This window comes from Callithrix jacchus, chromosome 15 (assembly GCF_049354715.1).
Source record: "Callithrix jacchus isolate 240 chromosome 15, calJac240_pri, whole genome shotgun sequence".
Classification (NCBI taxonomy): domain Eukaryota; kingdom Metazoa; phylum Chordata; class Mammalia; order Primates; family Cebidae; genus Callithrix; species Callithrix jacchus.
Genome location: NC_133516.1, coordinates 88881152 through 88900850, shown reverse-complemented (window position 1 = coordinate 88900850; position 19699 = coordinate 88881152). Strand labels below are relative to the sequence as shown.

The following is a 19699-nucleotide window of genomic DNA, read 5'->3' as shown; positions in this document are numbered from 1 at the left end:
CAGTAAGTTAAGTCCAGTAAGTAGGTTACTTCCAGTAAGTAGGTTATGCCCAATAGGTCAAGGAAAGTAAGTTACAGTCACGCCCTGTAAGCTATGGTAAGTAAGCTAGAGCTACACCCAGTAAGTTAGGTAAGTAAGTTACCAAGTGTAAATACTTAACTTAATATTTTATAATGAAGGTTAACAAGGGTCCAAAATGAACACAATTAAGCAATAAACCATAAGGAGCCGAAAGTGGTCACAATGCTTCCCATGTCCTCATATCCATAAAGTAATGTTTCTTAATTATTTTTAATAACATAGAGTTCCTCTCTTGGTTCCTGCTTTCCCTCAGCTCGACTCCCCCAACCAGGGATCTGTGTCCGGGCTCAAGCTCACCATATGGCGAGGCCCATTTCCTAGGGGCCTCACACGGGAGTGATCCCCACAGATTCCCTCAATCTCATATTTGGGTCATTCATGACCACGAAAGATGGTGTACAGTTTGTAAAGTGCATAAAGATGCCTGTTCTAGGGATCAAGTTGGGGCTGAGATTAGGATCAACCATCTACTGTGTGGAGGAAGGAGTCCAACTTTAGAGGAAAGGAAATAACATTCCCTCCTCAATGCCGTACCCTGGGGGGTTTTATGGAACAAAGTATGTGAAAGATGAAGTGGTAAAAGAGAAAGTGTAAGAGCTAAATAGCAGACATGAAGGACCCTGTAAGTTTCTGTTTGAACATTTCTACTCTCTTAGTACTTGCCTACCGTTCTTATCACACCCTTCCTTACCAGTTTGTTAATTGATGCTGTTGATCCTCATTAAAAAATCCCAGAGAATTTTCTTTGGCTTCCTACTCTTGTCTCTCCACCAAATTCCACTCTGTGATGTTTCCTTCTATGAGCATTTCACACCATGATAACCTTCCTCCTAAATAATTCCAATTAATTCTATGATTGGACTCTGTCTTTAGTGTTTCCCCATTTTGGTCCATTACAGGCACTATCTTCCTAATACACTTAATTTGCCTCATACACTTCCTTCATCACACCACTCTCTTGCAGAGCATCGCCAGTGCTCACAATATTGGGCTCATCTTTGTTCACCAGCATTCAAAGTCTTCCACAGTTTGTTCCCACCACCTTTCTGGATTGTTTCTGGATTCCACATAGAGCCTCTCAACTCCAGCCTAAGGGCCTTGGTTGCCATAGCCAGATCTCCATCACAGCCCTGCCTCTGCTGCTCTTGCCATTTGTAGAGCTCCCATTCATCTGTCTCCACCTATGGAAATTCTACCCCTCCTTTCAAGCTCAGCTCCTTTTTCGAGTTCTTAAGAAAGCCTTTCATGATCACCTGAGGGGAAGGGATCACTCCTTTTTACCAATTTTTATTGCATTTAAGTTCTGTGCCTTTCATTTATCACACATTTCCTTTCACTGTAGTAATATGTGGAAATGTCTTTTAAGTTCCATGAAAGATTATAATGTCCTGGAAGGCATAAATTTGCATAACATTTCTTTGTTTTTTTTCCTATTTCCTTCACAAAAAGTAAACTGTTTAGGAATTGACTTTAAACTCTGTGTGGATTTTAGACGAATTTAAACTAGGTGTGCACTTTTCTTTAGCAAGGTCGTGAAAACAAAAATAACAGGGAAGGTCAAAGAAAAATTCCTCTTTTTCTAAACCTGAAAGTGCTCAATGAACTAAGGTATAAGGTGAGGAGAAAAATATATTTGGAAACATGTTTAAGGATCATACTTTTCATAAGGAATTTTAGAGTCTGATACAAAATATTTTATGTTTTTCTGTGAAATATATTTCTGAAGTGATTTTGGACAGTTTGTCGCTTTTATATGTGATTCTCTTTTGTTGCTTGTGCTCAGGGAAAATTTAGTCCATGTAAGAACAGGTCTATGACAGAGTAGGGGCTTGGATGCTCTTGGGAAAGCAGTATTCTCTCAGAATGAAGAGAAGCACCTTGCAAAACAAGCCAGAGTTCTAGGGGAAAAGTTGGCAGAGCTGGGGAACGGTCACTGAAACATCCATTGGCTTTTCACTTAACCCTTCCCAACCTTCCCTTGGTCAGTTTCTGATTAAGAATTTGTGGGCCAGGCGCGGTGGCTCAAGCCTATAATCCCAGCACTTTGGGAGGCCGAGGCGGGTGGATCACGAGGTCAAGAGATCGAGACCATCCTGGTCAACATGGTGAAACCCCGTCTCTATTATAAATACAAAAAATTAGCTGGGCATTGTGGCGCGTGCCTGTAATCCCAGCTACTCAGGAGGCTGAGGCAGGAGAATTGCCTGAACCCAGAAGGCAGAGGTTGCAGTGAGCCGAGATCATGCCATTGCACTCCAGCCTGGGTAACAAGAGCGAAACTCTGTATAAAAAAAAGAACTTGTGTAGGTCATGGTGGCTCACACCTATAATCCCAGCACTTTGGGAGGCCAAGGCGGTTGGTTCACGAGGTCAAGAGATGGAGACCATCTTGGCCAACATGGTGAAACTCCGTCTCTTCTAAAAATACAAAAATTAGCTGGCTGTGGTGTCATGCACCTGTGGTGGCGTGCACCTGTAGTCCCAGCTCCTCAGGAGGCTGAGGCAGCAGAATCACTTGAACCCAGGAGGCTGAAGTTGCCACGAGCTTAAATTGCATCACTGCACTCCAGCCTAGGGACAGAACAAGGCTCTGTCTTTAAAAAAAAAAAAAAAAGAACTTCCCCAAGGCTGGGTGCCTCAAGCCTTTAATCCTAGCACTTTGGGAGGTGGATCACTTGAGGTGAGGAGTTGAGACCAGCCTGACCAACATGGAGAAACCCTATCTCTACTGTAAGTACAAAAAAAAAAAATAGCCGGGCATGATGGCAGGCACCTGTAATCCCAACTAACTATTCCGGAGGCTGAAGCAGGAAAATCACTTGAACCCAGGAAGTGGAGGCTGCAGTGAACCGGGATTGCACCACTGCATTCCAGCCTGGGCCATACGATGAGACTCTGTCTCAAAATAAATGAAATAAAAACAATAACTTCCCCAAAATGTGGTCATTATCTGTGCATGAAAGTGGGTGGGCAGTGAGAGGGCAGGAAGTCCTTGTGAACTTCCACCCTGATTTGGAGCACCTGCTGACTGTGCCGCTTGTTATTCCAGGTGCTAGAGATATCGTACAGGCTAGACTCATTCCTTATGCTTAAGGAATGGGGAAGAGGAGATCAAAGCACACAGACAAAGTTTGTGCTGTGTTTCACAGTCTTTCGTTGAGCTTCAAAATAGGCCCAGGAATTCACTTTATGTCAATGACCTTGGATGTTCCACAAATTGTGCTAACTAATCTTGAGATGGATTACTGGATTCTCTGGTAGTGTGCAAAGACTGTAATCCTCCCCAAGGCTAGCACTTATTTTGGACACACCCAAGTGTATGCCGTCATCATTTTCTCAATTTCAATTCTTTATCTTGTTTCTCATTTCAGAACAAACTCAAAATAATTTAGGGAGAGTTTTGAGTTTGCTCTGAAATAGAGAAACAGTTTGCTCTGAATTAGTTTTATTTGATCAAACTAATCAAGGAAAATTATTATAATTTTTTTTGTTGGTTAAAGAAATAACCGAAGTTGGATCTTCTTGAGACAGCAGCTTTGTTTGTATCAGGTTATCTGTTGTTAGAACCTTAGTCTCCATTGCTATCCAAGATCCTCCCCCACACAGCTGTTTCTGGCACACCTGGCAGTGGCTGGGCTGCTTGCTAACCTAAACAGCAGCTGCAGGATTAATAGACAACATTTGTTACCACTCTAAATAACCAAACCACTTTTGTGCAGCATCAGTTGCTCCTAATCATTTTTATCCCAAACCCAAACATTGAGGGAAACAAAATAACACTATAACAGAATTAATAGAATTTTTTTTTTCTTTTGAGATGGAGTCTCACTCTGTCACTCAGGCTGAGCACAGTGGTGCCATCTCGGTTCACTGCAACCTCCGCCTCCCGGGTTCAAGCAGTTCTCCTACCTCAGCCTCCCATGTAGCTGGGATTACAGGCACATGCCACCATGCCTAGCTAATTTTTGTATTTTAATAGAGATGGGGTTTCAACCATGTTGGCCAGGCTGGGCTCAAACTCCTGACCTCAAGTGATCCACCCGTCTTGGCGTCCCAAAGTGCTGAGATCACAGGTGTGAGTCACCATGCCTGGCCTTAGAATATCTTACTCCAGTATTTTTCATCTGAGTCAACAGTAACCGAAAATAAAAAAAAATAGATCTTACATCATAGCCCATAATACACACAAATATAAAAAAGTTTCATATGGCCATGCTTAACTGTAAGACAGAGTTTCTCTGTTGACGTTTTGGTCTGGAATATTTTTTGCTGCACCAAGAGGAGGTTCATCCTGTATAGTGTAGGGTGTGTAACAGAATCCCTGACTTCTACTCACTAGCTGCCAGCCTCCATCACCCTACCTTGTTACCGCAAACATATCTCCAGACATTGCCACATGTTCCCTGCTTGAGAAGCACTGCTCTAGTGTGGGTGATGCATTCTGCTGATTTTGATCCTCTTCTGTTTCATTTTTTAAAATGCTATTTGTGACCTAGTAAATTGTTTCACAACCTGCTAATGAGCTGTGAACAAATGCAGACAAACAGGGCCTTGAAACATATTAACACTGACCAACAGTAATGTGCATTAGCTGTGTGCCATGCAGAGCACTTTCGAGGATATAAAAAGTATTTGGTATCTCGAGATTCCAGTGAGTTATGAGACAAGGAAAGGACATTGTGTTGAAGAAACTTGAATTTCATGTTATAAACATGTTGGCTTGAGCTCCTGTTGCTACTCACTAGCTATCTGACTTGGGGCAATTCTTGGGGCAGAATACGGACAGTGGCTTTCCTACTTTTCTTAAGTGATGGGTATGAGACTTAGAGACTGTAAATAGAAAGGCTTAAGGAAAGTTAGATACTGTAAAGAGAAAGGCTTAATGAAGTACCTTCTGACAGCTAAATAAAGGTTGATAAAGGTTGTTATATGGAAGATTAACTCTATGAGAATTAAGAATTTTTGCAAAAGATTATTGCATAGCCACATCTGCTCAGCAAGAAAGCAAGAGGTGGCTAAGGGCACTGGGACTTTTTTTCTTTGAAGAGTTCTAATGGCCATATTGCTGTGTACTGAGTTCTTACTGGGATACCAACACTGTTCTTTTTATTTATTTATTTTATTTTACTTTAAGTTCTGGGGTACATGTGCAGATCTTGCAGGATTTTTACATAGGTATACACATGCCATGGAGGTTTGCTGCCTCCATCCCCCCGTCACTTACATTAGGTATTTCTCCTAATATTATCCCTCCCCAATCTCTCCACCCCCTTCTATCCCTCCCCTAGCCCCCCACTCCCTAACAAACCCCAGTGTGTGATGGTCCGCTCCCTGTGTCCACGTGTTCTCATTGTTCAACACCCATTTATGAACGAGAACATGCAGTGTTTGGGTTTCCTTTCTTGTGTCAGTTTGCTGAGAATGATGATTTCCAGATTCATCCATGTCCCTGCAAAGGACATGAACTCACCATTTTATGGCTGCATAGTATTCCATGGTATATATGAAGGCACTGGGATTCTTGAGGAATGCCTCTGAAGGGGAAATGGGGGCATTGGCCTGAAATCTCCTTCGTTCAAGTTCTGACAATGCAGAGGGGTGCTGCTGATCCTAATATATCTCATATTTCCTAACTCTCATTAGCATTTACTAACATTCCAGATGTAAACAGTACCTCGGAACGACCCTCCAAGGATGAAATGGCCGACAGACCATGGCTCCTGTATAGGTTACTTCCTTTGGGGGCATTGCCTCTACTCATCATTACCTGTTGTTTCCTCTTCTGCCTGAGAAGGCACCAAGGTGGGTTCTATTGTCCTTCTGCCCCCTGTACCACACATTTGGGGCTATTCTTATTTCTGGGGCTAATAGATTTTAGTTTCTTCCTGTTATTTTCTGTCCCAATCCTGTGGTAAACCACGGATAGTGATTTTCTGGGAGACAACTCATACTTGTGCTGAAAAAGCAAATGGGTTTTAGTTGGGGCTCCCTTGAGTCATGAGAGAGGCATGCTTACCACAGCACACACAGTGTTCCAGCCAGCTTGTGGTGAGCACAGCACATTGCTGAGGCTTCGCCATTCCTTCTGCATGAATCTCAGGTTTGTGTGAGAAAGAGCTCTTCTAAGCTTAACAGGACTGAACGTTGAAACAATGTCTCAGGTCAAGATACCTGATTAGAGTTATTTTGTACTGACCTCTCCTCTCAGCCACACCACATCATGCCATTGCCTAACTGAAGAACCAACATCCCCAGAGAAAATTAATACTTGTGTACTTCCTGTTGCCGTAACAAACATATGCTTGACCTGAATCCTTACCCAACAATAATGCATTTGAAAAATGTGGGTTTGGCTATGATGGGAGAGGTGTGATATTTTGAAAATAATTCCTTTCTACTTTTGTAAGAACTCCCTCAATGTCGTGACCAAACAGGTTAAGAGAGAAAAGCATGGAGAAGTCTGATCTAGCTTTGGCCTGAACCACACCAGTTTTCTCTTTCCTTTTTCTTCTCCTCTATCCTCTCCCATTCCTGTTTTCACAACATCAGTTACAGTGTAGCTATAGAAACTGAGATACATGGAGCAACCCTTATTCAGGGTGCCACAGGAGTCACCTTTCACTCGGCAAAAGTGCTTCTGGTATTGTGAAGTGAGAATTTCTGGAGTCCACAGCCTTCTCTGGATTCGGAAGAATTCTCTCTTACCCCAATTCTTCATCTGCAACCCCATGGCTCTTTCTATGGCCTTTCTGTATCTTTCATCATCTTTCTTGAGACTTTTGGAACCTCTCTCAGAACTTCAGGAAAGGAGTCAGAGATAAATCTTCTGATTTACCACATCCAAAGTGAACTAGATAGTAAGAGATCTTGGTTGCATAGGTGACAGGACAGCAGCATTTCTGTCATGGAGTATGGAATATCCCCAAAGCAAGGACTTCCAGTCTTTTCCAAGTAATATATAGGTCCTTTCCCTTCCTCTTCCATATGCCATGAGGCTATGTGGACTGAAAAGTGATGAACGAGAGAGAGCTGGTCAGTGTGAATTCTCACAAACAAGTGTGTGTGGCATGCTAGGCAAAGCAAATCATCAAGTAAAAACTAGTAACAATCCTATCCCAGGCATTCAACAGGGTAAGCATGGATGGCACGGTGGTTTACTTCTGTTTTCTTTACTCCTTTTGATTACTTATTTTTCCTTTTGTCTTCCAGGAAAGCAAAATGAACTTTCTGACACAGCAGGAAAGGAAATTATCCTGGTATGCTTGATGTATCTGTTGAAACAAATGAAATTTGTGTTATACTGTGTTTATTTTTTCAATGAATTTATATAACGCTTACCATGTGCCAGGCATTATTCTAGGTATTCTCTCTCTCTCTCTCTCTCTCTCTCTCTCTCTCTCTCTCTCTCTCTCTGTCTCTCTCTCTCTCTCTCTCTCTCTCTCTCTCTATATATATATATATATATATATATATATATATATATATATACACACACACATGCCTAGACTCATTTTTTAAAATGTGAATTTTACATTCAGCTCTCTCTGCGGCAAAAGCTCTTTAGGGTTAACAAGTCTCATAATAAGTGGTTCTTTGGAAGTTCATGGAAGGCAGTATAGATCTGAGACAGAAAAGTCAGAGACTGAGCCATGCAGACTTGACTCTGCTCTTGCCTATTATATGGCTTCAGGCTAGTCATTTATTTTTATGAAAACACCTTAAAGTCTCTCTGGAAGAGAGTAGGGAGCTAATGAAAGAATGAATCCATAAACAGCCTCATAAAATATTAGATATCTTCATATATAGCACCAGCAAAGTAGAAACATGATCTTTGGCTTAGTTATTGCACAGAGGTCCCTGGCAACGTGTGTAGGCTCATCAGGGATGGGACCACCCAGACTAAAGGAAGGGAATTTTGGAGACAATCTTTCCTACAAGGTTTGGAATATAAATGTAGGCTTTTATTTTGAGTTGAATGTTATGGAGATATTAGAACTAGAAAAGAATGCGAGATGAGGCGATATATTTGTGGGAAAAAATTCTGAAGCTCTCGAATTAAAACTGGTTATTAGAGATACTGCAAAGGAACTTGAAATGTGCGTGTGCGTGTTCCTGTAAGGAAGAATAGTGATAGAGGTAGTAATCCTCTTAAAAATTCCACAAAATACAAAGTCGATAAAGCCAATAATTCTGTATATAACATTAAATGGCATTCAACATTCCCCACCAAGCGGCTTAATTTTAAACCAAACCAAATACATTCAACTTGATAAACTTCTATGAAGTTTTAGTGAACGTCCATAGGCACTGTGTTGGGTGCTAAGGCTTTGTTCCCTCAGATAGGGAAATTTTCTTAAATATTATTTTCTTATTTCTTTTGAGATGGAGTCTCACTCCATCACCCAGGCTGGAGTGCAATGGAGTGATCTCGGCTCACTGCAGCCTCTGCCTCCGAAGTTCAAGCAATTCTCCTGCCTCAGTCTCCCCAGTAGCAGGGATTACAGGCACCCACCACCATGGCCAGCTAATTTTTGTATTTTTTTAGTAGAGATTGGGTTTCACCATGTTGGCCAGGCTGGTCTTGAACTTCGAACCTCAAGTGATCTACCCTTCTTGGCTTTTCAAAGTGCTGGGATTATAGGCGTGAGCCACTATGCCTAGCCAAAATTACTTTCTTTCTCTAGTAAATAATAATGATAATTTCATTTAATTACAATAAGGCCTGAAAGCTATGAAACTATTTAAGACAAATCTAAATAATTTACTGTGGAAGTAAAATCCAGTTTGGTTAAGCTGTGGTCATTTTTTCTTCCTGGGTAGGCTGGACAAATTATGATTTGAAGCTTAATTCAAAAGAGTTTGTTTCTGTGTGTGCAATAGTTTGGGAAGTTTGTTTCAAGGTATTCTTGCTATTCACAGAAATTTAAAGATTTTTGCTCCATTTCAGATGTTTAGCATTTCAGAAAAAAAAAAGGATACCGTATTTGATCCTTGGGGCTAAATATTTCTTAACATAAAACTAGTAGGGGAACTGCGGAGAAATCAAAATACAGAAAGGAACTGGTAAAAACATGACAGCTACGTCTAAAAGCCAAAGCTCTGATCTTAATCCAGAATGATCCTTTGAGGGCATAAAGTGCTTGCCTAATAAAAACCACTTTAAAGAGTATTGTACACCTCAAAGAGTGAATTTTATGGCATGTGAATGATATCTAAACATATACTTTAAATACCTATTTTAAAGTGCTTTGTATACTGGTAACCTTCCTTAGGAATGTAATGGGATTGCTGTTTCTGGTTTTATCATTTCTATCCACCATACTGTCGTGGATTGGCCTTGTGGCAGTCAGCCACTTTGCTGGGTGCCACAGCAGGGGTGCTACAGAGCACTATATTTTCTTTCGCTCTATTCATTTTAACAAAATTTTTCATGGAAATGAGCCATTTCTTGGGATGAGAGACAGGTAGACGGGTAGCTGAACTGACAGGCTTAAACAGATTGAAAAGTATCACAGGAACCTTGTTGATATATTGAGGACTAAAGACTATTTTTCAGTTCACGTGACAGTCTTCTTTAGTGTGCCACCTACTGACTTCAGCCAGGCCTCTTTCAGTGGAGTTGGGAGAACTTTCCATCTTAGCCAAACAACCTCTGCCCCTTTAGTCGCTCAGCCTTACTGTTATTTCTGGGCAGCCACCTCATCAGAGGGAGGCACTGTGTCAGGAATTATTACTTAGCTTCTCAGGGTAAAGCCAGACATGCTTACATGATAGAACTCTGCCAAGGAAATGCCATAGGCATCCTACTGCACACATCACAGTGAGGGTGACAAAGGACCAGATAAAGTATGTAGACTTTCAAAGACTGTGGACCTCATACCTTAAAAAAGTTAGGCCAGACTTCGAGAGCATAAATTGATGGGCAAAACTGGAATTTAAAAAACTGAAATAACGGTCAGGCACAGTGACTCATGCCTGTAATCCCAGCACTTTGGGAGGCTGTGATGGGCAAATCACCTGAGGTCAGGAGTTTGAGACCAGCCTGGCCAACATGGAGAAACCCCATCTCTTTAAAATAATTAATTAATTAATTTAAAAAAACAAACAAACAGAAAAACTGAAATAGCCCCTAGAATGAACACATCTGCTTTGTCAGGTGAGCCTTTGTATAAGCAGGAATGGCTAATAAATAGCTGAAGAGTGAGAAAACAACAGGACTCATTTTACTTTTTGTTTCTACACATTACCTCTTTCTCAGAAGCTCTAAGATATTTGGCTATATTTGAAACTGCAAGAATTTTCTTGTGATAGAAATAACAACTGGAATATTGTTTTAGAACTTTTCCTAAGCTTTATCTTTCCAAAACTGACATCAATTTTTTAAATCGAGGTCTCAAATTCTAATGATATACCATGGCTAACTCATAATATTTATTCTTTCTGTCCCCTTAGGAGATATCTGTTCTGCTTTATCCTTAATCTTTTTATTCTAAACTGCATTAAGTGCTATTCATTGTGTTATAAACTGCCTGAAGTTTTCATAGGATGTTTTTTGCTTTCTCCATTAATTTGGGCTATGCTTTTCATCTTGAAGGGGGATTTAAAAATGTTCTGTGACCTCAAAGTGACCAGTAATAAAGCACAAAATAACTATTGGGGGGTACATAGTGATTCTCAAGCCTTTCATCCTTCAACAGTTGAGATTTAGCAGAAAACGTAGATGTCAGCAGCATGTGTGAGGAACAGTAGATTATTTCTCACAATGGACATGACTCCATTAAAGCCTCTCGTTTGTAGTTTGCTAATGAATATGCCCTACCATGGCCCAAAGTGTCACTTAAAACCATCTTTTTTCCATTATAGGTTGATGTTCCCTTTAGAAGTGAGAAAACAGAAGCAAGCACCAGGCAAAATTCCCAAGTATTGCTATCGGAAAGCGGAATTTATGATAATGACCCTGACCTTTGTTTCAGGATGCAGGAAGGGTCTGAAGTTTATTCTAATTCATGCCTGGAAGAAAACAAACCGTGCATTGTTTATGCTTCCCTGAACCATTCCGTCATTGGAGTGAACTCAAGACACGCAAGACCTGCGAAAGAAGCACCAACAGAATATGCATCCATATGTGTGAGGAGCTAAGTCTATTTCTGACTCCAACAGGGGGCATTGAATGACCTGCGTGTCAACATCATTGTCTGGGCCCAACAGGCTGCCAAATAATATTTCTCACTTTGAGAATTTTTACTTTAAAAATGTTCATGTTAGTGCTTGGGTCTTAAGGGCAATAGGACAAATGATTAAAATTTCTCCCAGAAACTTATTTGGGAGCTTTTTATATTATAACCTTGAACAAGAAAATCTCTCCAAAACTGATTGATATCATGAGTAGCAGAATAGTAGAACATTTAAACTTAGCTCCAATTCACCCAGTATACAAACTCAATCTTGCTTTTGAAGCTATTGGAAAGACTTGTAGGGAAAAGAGGTTTGTGTTATCTGGATCAGTTTACTACACACTCTTGAAAACAAAATGTCCCAATTTGACTAACCAACCATAAATACAGTAATGATTTTATATTTCAAGTCAATCTTTCATGATAAGAAATGTTTCCTCTGTCAATCTAAGAATGGTGTTTCTTAAATGCAAAGGAGAAATCATTTTAGACTTGATGTAAGAAAATGAAAGGAATAAATGGTGCAATAAAAATATAGAATATACCAACTAGATGCAGAATAGATGTTCCCCGTACCTGGCAAGCAAATGCTTGTATCTACTCCGTGAGATTGATAGACAAATATGAGTATTAGTGGAGCAGTCAACGTATAGTACATTGATGAATAAAGTAGTGACTCACTGTTTGGGTCACATAGACTGATGGATAAGAATGTGACATAATGCTGCTGAATTGATAGACTTGTGGGCATCCGAATAGCTTAGAAGTTAGTCAGAATAGGTATTATTGGGCAAGTGAAGACTGATAGCTTAAACTGCTTCATGCTTGACTTGATAGCAAGTTAAAGTGCAATTAATGGAATGGAGGAAAACCCAGAATATTTAATTGGTCAGCTGGGGTCAATACGCTCTCATTCACCACATCTGCTTCTTGCTGTTATTCTTACTAAGGAATCAGGGCAAATTATCTGTAGTGACATATTTTAGTTTGCTAATCATTTATTTTAAAATACTGAGGTTGCAGCCACTTAAGAGCACAGCAAAAGATGGATTCCGATATTTGGAATTTCCAAAGTACTTGAGTTAAATTATTTCAAAAATAGCCTATAACTTTATTCAACAGTTTGAGGCGGTTAGAATTCTCAGGTGCTGCTACTGAATAATGTAATAGTCTTTATACAAAGTGGGTAGCAAAAGTTAAAATCCACTTGAACAAATATGTGAGCTGAGCTGCTGCACAAATGAATGTGATCTCTGTGTGTGTGTGTTTGTGTGTGTGTGTGTGCGTGCCTGTGTGTGTGGTGTATATTTTAGGTGGGGTGGGTGACAACAGAAATGGTGCATGATCAAGTTGATAGTACATTTTCAGTTTCCTTTTGAAGCTCAAAATACTAGATTAAATGTGTCATTAAAGAAAATAATGTGTGAAATTATGGAGTGGAGAGTGTAAGTGGGGTAAACATATAGGAAGACAAAACCGGGGTTTTGTGGTGGAGAGAGTTTCTTATATAACACTGGCATTACGTTTTAGCTCCTTAGATCTGGGAGTGCAGATACTCTTTTGAGTCACTGTTATTTAGCCAATGACACCTAGAATTTTAAGCAACCACTTCTAGATAGGCTCTTTTAGGCAGGCTGCACTTGTGGACGACTTATGTAAGAAAGACATATTAGAATAGCTGCTTGTGGTATTCTTAAAAATAGAAACAGGAAATATGGGGAGGATACATTTAGCTGTCCTCTTATCAGATGAACACACAAAGCTGAACAGTTCCTTTCATGATTCTCTCAAACTTAAAAGCAAAATATTTCTGTCTTATTTAGAATATTCTTAGTATGTCTTACAGTAAAGATAATGCTGATAATGATTTCATCTCTGTGATTTATTAACATATTTGTACTGTTTGCCAAAATCACACATCATTCATGTGTTTATTCCTTTTCAAAATGGTGTCAGAGATATGTATGCATTTTCCCAAATGAATCTATTTCACTATTATTTACATGGCTTATTTCCTTAATTTATAATGGTTTGAGCAACAGAATATGTAGATAATTTAATGGTTTTTCACAAATTTTAGGCTTGTTGATTGTTCTCAATAAGAAGGTAAAGTTATTAAAACTGATTTGGAATCAATTTGGCACCTGCTTCTGTGCCCCAAAATGTGTGGCTATGAGTAGAAGACTGGCTGGCATGGAAAAGCGACCTGACCAACTTCCTCAACTGCAGAGCACTAACTTGCAGCACCAAGAAATTCTGACTCAGGAGGTCTAGAAAACGGCTCTTTAATCTTCACCTTTCAAAGACATGCCTGCCGATTGTAATATGTTTCCCAGTGTCCGCTATTTGAGAAACCTAGTAGACGTTAGGTTTGGTATATGTGGTTTATTTGATCAGTTTTGTGCACCAACCAAAACTATCTAGTTCCCAGAATGAATTCTCTGGTGTGATCATATCTATTTTGTTAAATACGCAAACCTTTTTCAGAGCACTTTCAGGTTTAGCAAAGCTGAGTGGAAAGTATCAAGTTTCTATACCCTCTCCCCCACCCCACATGCACAGCTTCTCCCATCATCAACATCCTGCATTTCAGTAGTGTATTTGTTACAATCAATAACTAGAATTGACACATCTTTATCAACCAAAGTTCATGGGTTACATGAGGGTTCATACTTGGTGTTGCAGTTCTTTGGGTTTTGACATGTATAATGACATGTATCCACCCATTATAGTGATTTACAGAATAGTTTCACTGCCCCAAAAACCCTCTGTGCTCTACTCTTTTATCTCTCCCTACCAACCCCTGACAACCACTGCCTCTATTGCTTTGCCTTTTCCAGAGTGTCATATAGTTGGAGTCATGCTCCAAGTAGCCCTTTCAGATTTGCTTCCTTCACTTAGTGATATGCACTTAAGTTTCCTCCATCTCTTATCATGACTTGGTAGTTCATTTATTTTAAATGGTGAATAATATTCCATTGTCTGAATGTATAACAGTTTATCTGTTCATCTGCTGAAGGACATTTTTGTGGCTTCCAGGTTTTGACAATTATGAATAAAATTGCCCTAAACATTTGTGTGCAGGGTTTTAAAAACATTTCAATTTGAAATTCGGGGGTACATGGGCAGTTCTGTTATACAGGTAACTAGTGTCATGGAGGGTTTGTTGTACAGATTATTTTATCACCCAAGTATTAAGCCTATTAGTACCCATTAGTTATTTTATCTGAACTTCTTCCTCCTCCCACCCTCTACCCTCCAGTTGGCCTTAGTTTCTGTTGCTCTCCTGTGTGTTTCCATGTGTTCTTATCATTTAGCTCCCACTTATAAGTGGGAACATGCAATATCTAGTTTTCTGATCGTGCGTCGCTTCTAGCTCCATCCATGTTCCTGCAAAGGACATGATCTTGTTCTTTTTTATGGCTGCATAGTATTTCATACGTACCGCATTTTCTTTATTCCGTCTTCCATTGGTGGAAGAATAGAATAGAGTTCATGTTTTTCTATTGTGAGTAGTTCTGCAGTGAGCATATGTATGTATGTGTACTTATAGAAGAACAATTTATATTCCTTTGAATATATATATCCAGTAATGGGATTGCTGGGTCAAATGGTAGTTCTGTTTTTAGCTCTTTGAGAATTTGCCACACTGCTTTCCACAATGATTAAACTAATTTACACTCCCACCAACAGTGTATAAGCATCCCTCTTCTTCGCAGCCTTTCCAGTGTCTGTTACTTTTTGACTTTTTAATAATAGCCATCCTGACTGGTGTGAGACAGCATTGCTGTGGTTATGATTTACATTTCAATTTTTAAATCCTTTGAGTAAATACCAAGGAGGATGATAGCTGGATTGTATGGTAAGAGTATGGTGTGTTTGGTAAGAAATTGTCAAATTTTCTTCCAAAGTACCTGTACCATTTTGCATTTTCACCAGCAATAAATGAGACTTTTTGTTATTTCACATCCTAGCCAGAATTTAGTGATGTCAATGTTGTGGAATTTTCCCATTCTAACAGGTGCATAGTGGTATCTCATTTTTTTAATTTGGAATTCCCTAATGACATACTGTTTTGTATCATTTCATATAGTTATTTGTAACCCATGTATTCTGTTTGGTGAGGTGTCTGTTCAGATCTGCTCGTTGTCTAATTGGGTTGTTCATTTTCTTGTTGAATTTTAAGAGCTCTCTGTATAGTTTTGATAACAATCCTTTATCAAATATGTCTTTTTTAGATTACATGTAGTCTTTTTTTTCTTTCTTAAATTTTAGATTCAAGGGATACATGTGCATGTTTGTTACATGGGTATTAGCCCAACATGCTAAATAAGTATCTACATTTTAACAAGATCTTCAGGGAATCAGTACGCGCTTTGATGTTTGTGAATCTTGTGTTCCACTTAACCTTATGAACCCATCTTTCTCCACCCAAAGTCAGGTGTGGTAGGACTCCAAGTCACATTTATAGGACACACTAATTTAGAAAGTTCTTTTTTAGGCAGAAACAAGAAAGGCCAGAAAGAGTAAAAATGACACATGAGAGAGCATAGTGCTATTTTATAGAAGTTTTGCTAAACTCGAGAACATGAGAACTGAATGTCCTATCCTAGTAATCAACTAGCAGTTTCAAAAATAAATTCTGAGGGTTAGTCTTTAAAATTAGGCCCCCAAAATAAGAATAAAAATGAAAAATATAAAATCAGGCCCTTATTTTTAAGTTGGTCAGGGTAAACATGCCATGGCAATTGTTTATCTGTGCACAATTTATAACCACCTATTAGCACCTACCGGTTTGCTAGATTCTGAGGTGATATGGTTGAGAAAGAGTTCATTCCTGCCTGACACTGCTTGTGGTATAGATGAAGAAGCAGAAGGTAAACAAAAAATTAAAATCCCATTATTGTGGAGACAGGTGCAAAATATTGTGAAAACACCATCAAATTTTAACTTTCCTGAGTATCAGAACTATGTGTTGTTCACTGGAGTAGTGTTCATGTTCCTGAGACTGAGAGTTTTTGAGGGAACCCTAAATAATCACATCCCTCTGGCTCTACAGATTCTCATCCAATTGACAAATAGAGGAGTCAGATTGGGGTTAATATCAATAGTATAGATGGATTGACAAGCACAGCTTGGGCCCAAAACTAAAATGTGTTTCCTACCCATTCCTCCACCCAATCTTGCTTGACTTGGGGACCCCTTTATAGGAGATTTAGGTCTACAGAAAGATACTTACCCAGTCATGTGGGGAATGTCAGCCTGCTTCAAGTTTCCTTGATTGCAGATGAGAATCAGAAACATAACTACAACCTCCTTGCCTTTGATGCAAGAAGTTCTTTCAGAGGTTAATGTGGTAAAAAGGGTGAGAAGTTCTGCCCATCGCACCAGTATGTTAAATCAATCCTCTTCCTATAAGGAGAAGACTGCAAGAGGGCAGATCAGAGGAGGACCCTATATCATAGCTAAGGTGAGCATGAGGAAAGCCAAACAATGACTTTTTCCTAGTTCGGGAAAAAGGTAAGTAATCACTGAATGTTAAATTACTGAACTGAATGAATTAAAAACAAGAAGCAACTACTTCTTTCACGGAAGTCAAATAATGTCATTTGTGTCTTCTCTTAGAGTGAGAAAAAGAGAAGGAGAGAGTTTTAATTGCAGAAAAGAGCCATTCAAAACAGCATGGCACGTTCTGAGATTGGCCAGGCACCCAGTGGCTGTAGATTAGGTTACAGGGAGGGAATTACAAAATGTAAGACCAATTTTAGTTGTAATTGACACTTAAATAGAATGTAGGTAGCCAAAGTTCTTTCCTGTACATTATACAAAACACTGTGAAAGATCTATTGGCAACAATTTTCTCTTTAAGCTGCTTGGCTGTCACAGATGTGCATAATTGATGTGCTATTAGTCATAAAATTTATTTTTATTTAAACAATGTTATTACAGCTTATCCAAATCTTAAAAAAGGTTTAATAATTGATAAATGATTTTAGCTGGGGTTAAATACAAGGAAGAACAGTACTGAGTAGAATTTTAGCAAATCCTATGAGGTCATAACCACATAGAGGTTAGAAACCTCAAACTTTCTTATTTGCCATTCACAATCTTCCTTAAAATAATTAAAAATATTAGCTCCAAACTTGGTAATGACAGATTGTATTGTTCTTTAAACTTTTGGAAATGTGTCTTTGCTTTGAATAATATGCTATAATGTGAATGGAAAACATATGATCCCTATGTTTATTTGAATAACATTGGTGTTTATTATGCATCTTTTCAAAAAAAAGTTAAAAGTGAAAAACAAGTAGTAGTTTTGCCAATCTCTTCCAAGGAAGTATTCCAACTAACAGTGGAGCTAGCCCAGAGGTTGACTAACTGCTATGTGAAATTGAGACCTATGCTTTAGGGCTTTCTCTGGCTCATAATCGTATATTATTAAGCACTCCACAATATTTTACCTCATAATTCTTGATGATCCCTTGACAATAATAAAATGTTTATAATAATTGACATCTGCCATTTATTTATTGCTTGTCTATGTGACAAACACTGCTCTATGTCGGAAACATACAACTTGTTTAATTCTCACAATCACCTTATGAAGGAAGTGGTTATCATTCTCATTCTATTGATCAGGAAAATGAGGCATACAGTCATCAAGTAACTTGTCCAAGTTCTCATCTCTAACGAGTGATAGAAACTAAATCCCATCCTAGTAATCTGATTCCAGAACCTATGTTCTTACCACAGCACCAACTTGAGAAGCAATGGAGAAGAATTTGGGATTGTTTTAGACTCTGTAGTATGCAAACAAAAGCCTTGGATTTGTGCTGAAACCATCTCAAGATTGTTTGATTAAGCCCTGCTTAAGAGTGGTGATACTTGCAATTGCCCAGTTATCAGTGTTGGGCCATCAGTAAAAGGAAGGAATTGAACTAGGCAAAGATCTGGCACTACATTGGAGAGGATAATACTCATGCTGATAGCAAGGGCGGAAGTACAAGCAATAGGTGCCAATGGGTCATGTCTGGTTAGAATATGATAATCTACAGAATTCTACAGATTCCAGGTACTATGGTCCTATTCCATGTGGACTGATAAGAGGACGAATCTTCTTTAAGATTTGGCCTCAGAGTGATTTTGGATTTTTAGGTGCCAGCCCTAATGGCCACAGATTTTCTGATGATTAGTAAGCATTCCTTCTTTTGACTTAATTATTGTCTCCTGTTCATGTGAATTTATTGCTCCCATTCAAACCAAGTACTTACCAATAAGTGGTATAAGAAACTGGCATAGAGCCCAACAGCATGAAAGAAGCTGGATTCAGAGCCAATTGCATTTTAATGCAGGAATCTCTAACATAATTCCCATTTAGACCTGGTCCTAGACTGAGGTGGGCTTAAATCCTCAGATAAAAACAAGTATCCAGATATGTCTGGAGAAGAGAATTGAAGAATTAGAGAATCTACAGATTCCTAACAGTGATGGGAGAATGTATGGAGCTTAGACAGACCTGACCTTTCTCACCACAGCTCCTTGCCCCTGGAGAAGCATCGATATGTTGGAAAAACAAAGGAGAGACAGTGACAAAATCAAAGAGAGAAGAAGCTCAAGGGCTTAGGAATAAAATTGTTGAACCAAAATTGCAGTTAAGGGTAAGTTTTGTCATCTGTAAGCTAAAAATGCACCTAGTGATCTTGGGAAAACCAGAGAGTATCCCATTTGTTATAACCCACATATCACACAAAATGTTCTAGTTTTAAACTCTTTTCACTGATGATGCTTAAAAATATTGTGACCTTGTGGTATACATGATTCCACAAGAACCCAGAACAACTTTCAAGTTCACACAATCTGTTTTTTATTAAAAAAAAAACAACACTGCCTGTTCTGCATTGTATCTTGACTATCTTAAAGCATCTCAGAAATCTCAAAAAATGGTACTATTAGTAGCTATAACATACTTATCCACATAGTCACACACACATCTACATACAGACATAAAGATTTATACACACACACACACACACACACACACACACACAGTTCAAATAATGAAAACTAAAAATTTTAGAATTGCTTCCTCTTAGAGGGAGGAGAGTAGTGTGGAATAATTAAGAATGGAAATGAGACGAGAGAATGTACTTTGGTATAGAGTTTGACTTAGAGATAAGGAAAATTATTTGCATGATTAAATAATAATACTTCATAAATAAAAAGCAATTCCTCAAATTGAAAACAAACTGAAACAAACTTAACTGTGTATTAGATTGATGGCATACCACATAGTATAATTATGTCAAATGACTTCAGTAATTTGACTCTACAACCTTGCAGGTATATATTACAATAATTAAAAAAAATATATATTTAATTTTAACTTTGTGCTTGTCATAGTAATATTGATATTATTATTTTATTTTATTTTATTTTTTGTTTGT

The 19699-nt window shown here is 38.8% G+C and overlaps 1 protein-coding gene across 1 annotated transcript in view; it reads left to right on the top strand.

Annotated features, from left to right (window-relative positions):
- The window catches only part of LOC118142793 (B- and T-lymphocyte attenuator-like), a 38195-nt gene extending 23845 nt beyond the window's left edge, over positions 1–14350 (top strand). Inside the window, exons 3-5 of the mRNA XM_035274143.3 lie at positions 5743–5883; positions 7291–7337; positions 10945–14350. Of these exons, the coding sequence (XP_035130034.1) occupies positions 5743–5883; positions 7291–7337; positions 10945–11220 (464 nt within the window). The 3' untranslated portion in view covers positions 11221–14350. The remainder of the gene's footprint in view (positions 1–5742; positions 5884–7290; positions 7338–10944) is intronic.
- The last annotated feature ends 5349 nt before the right edge of the window (positions 14351–19699 follow it).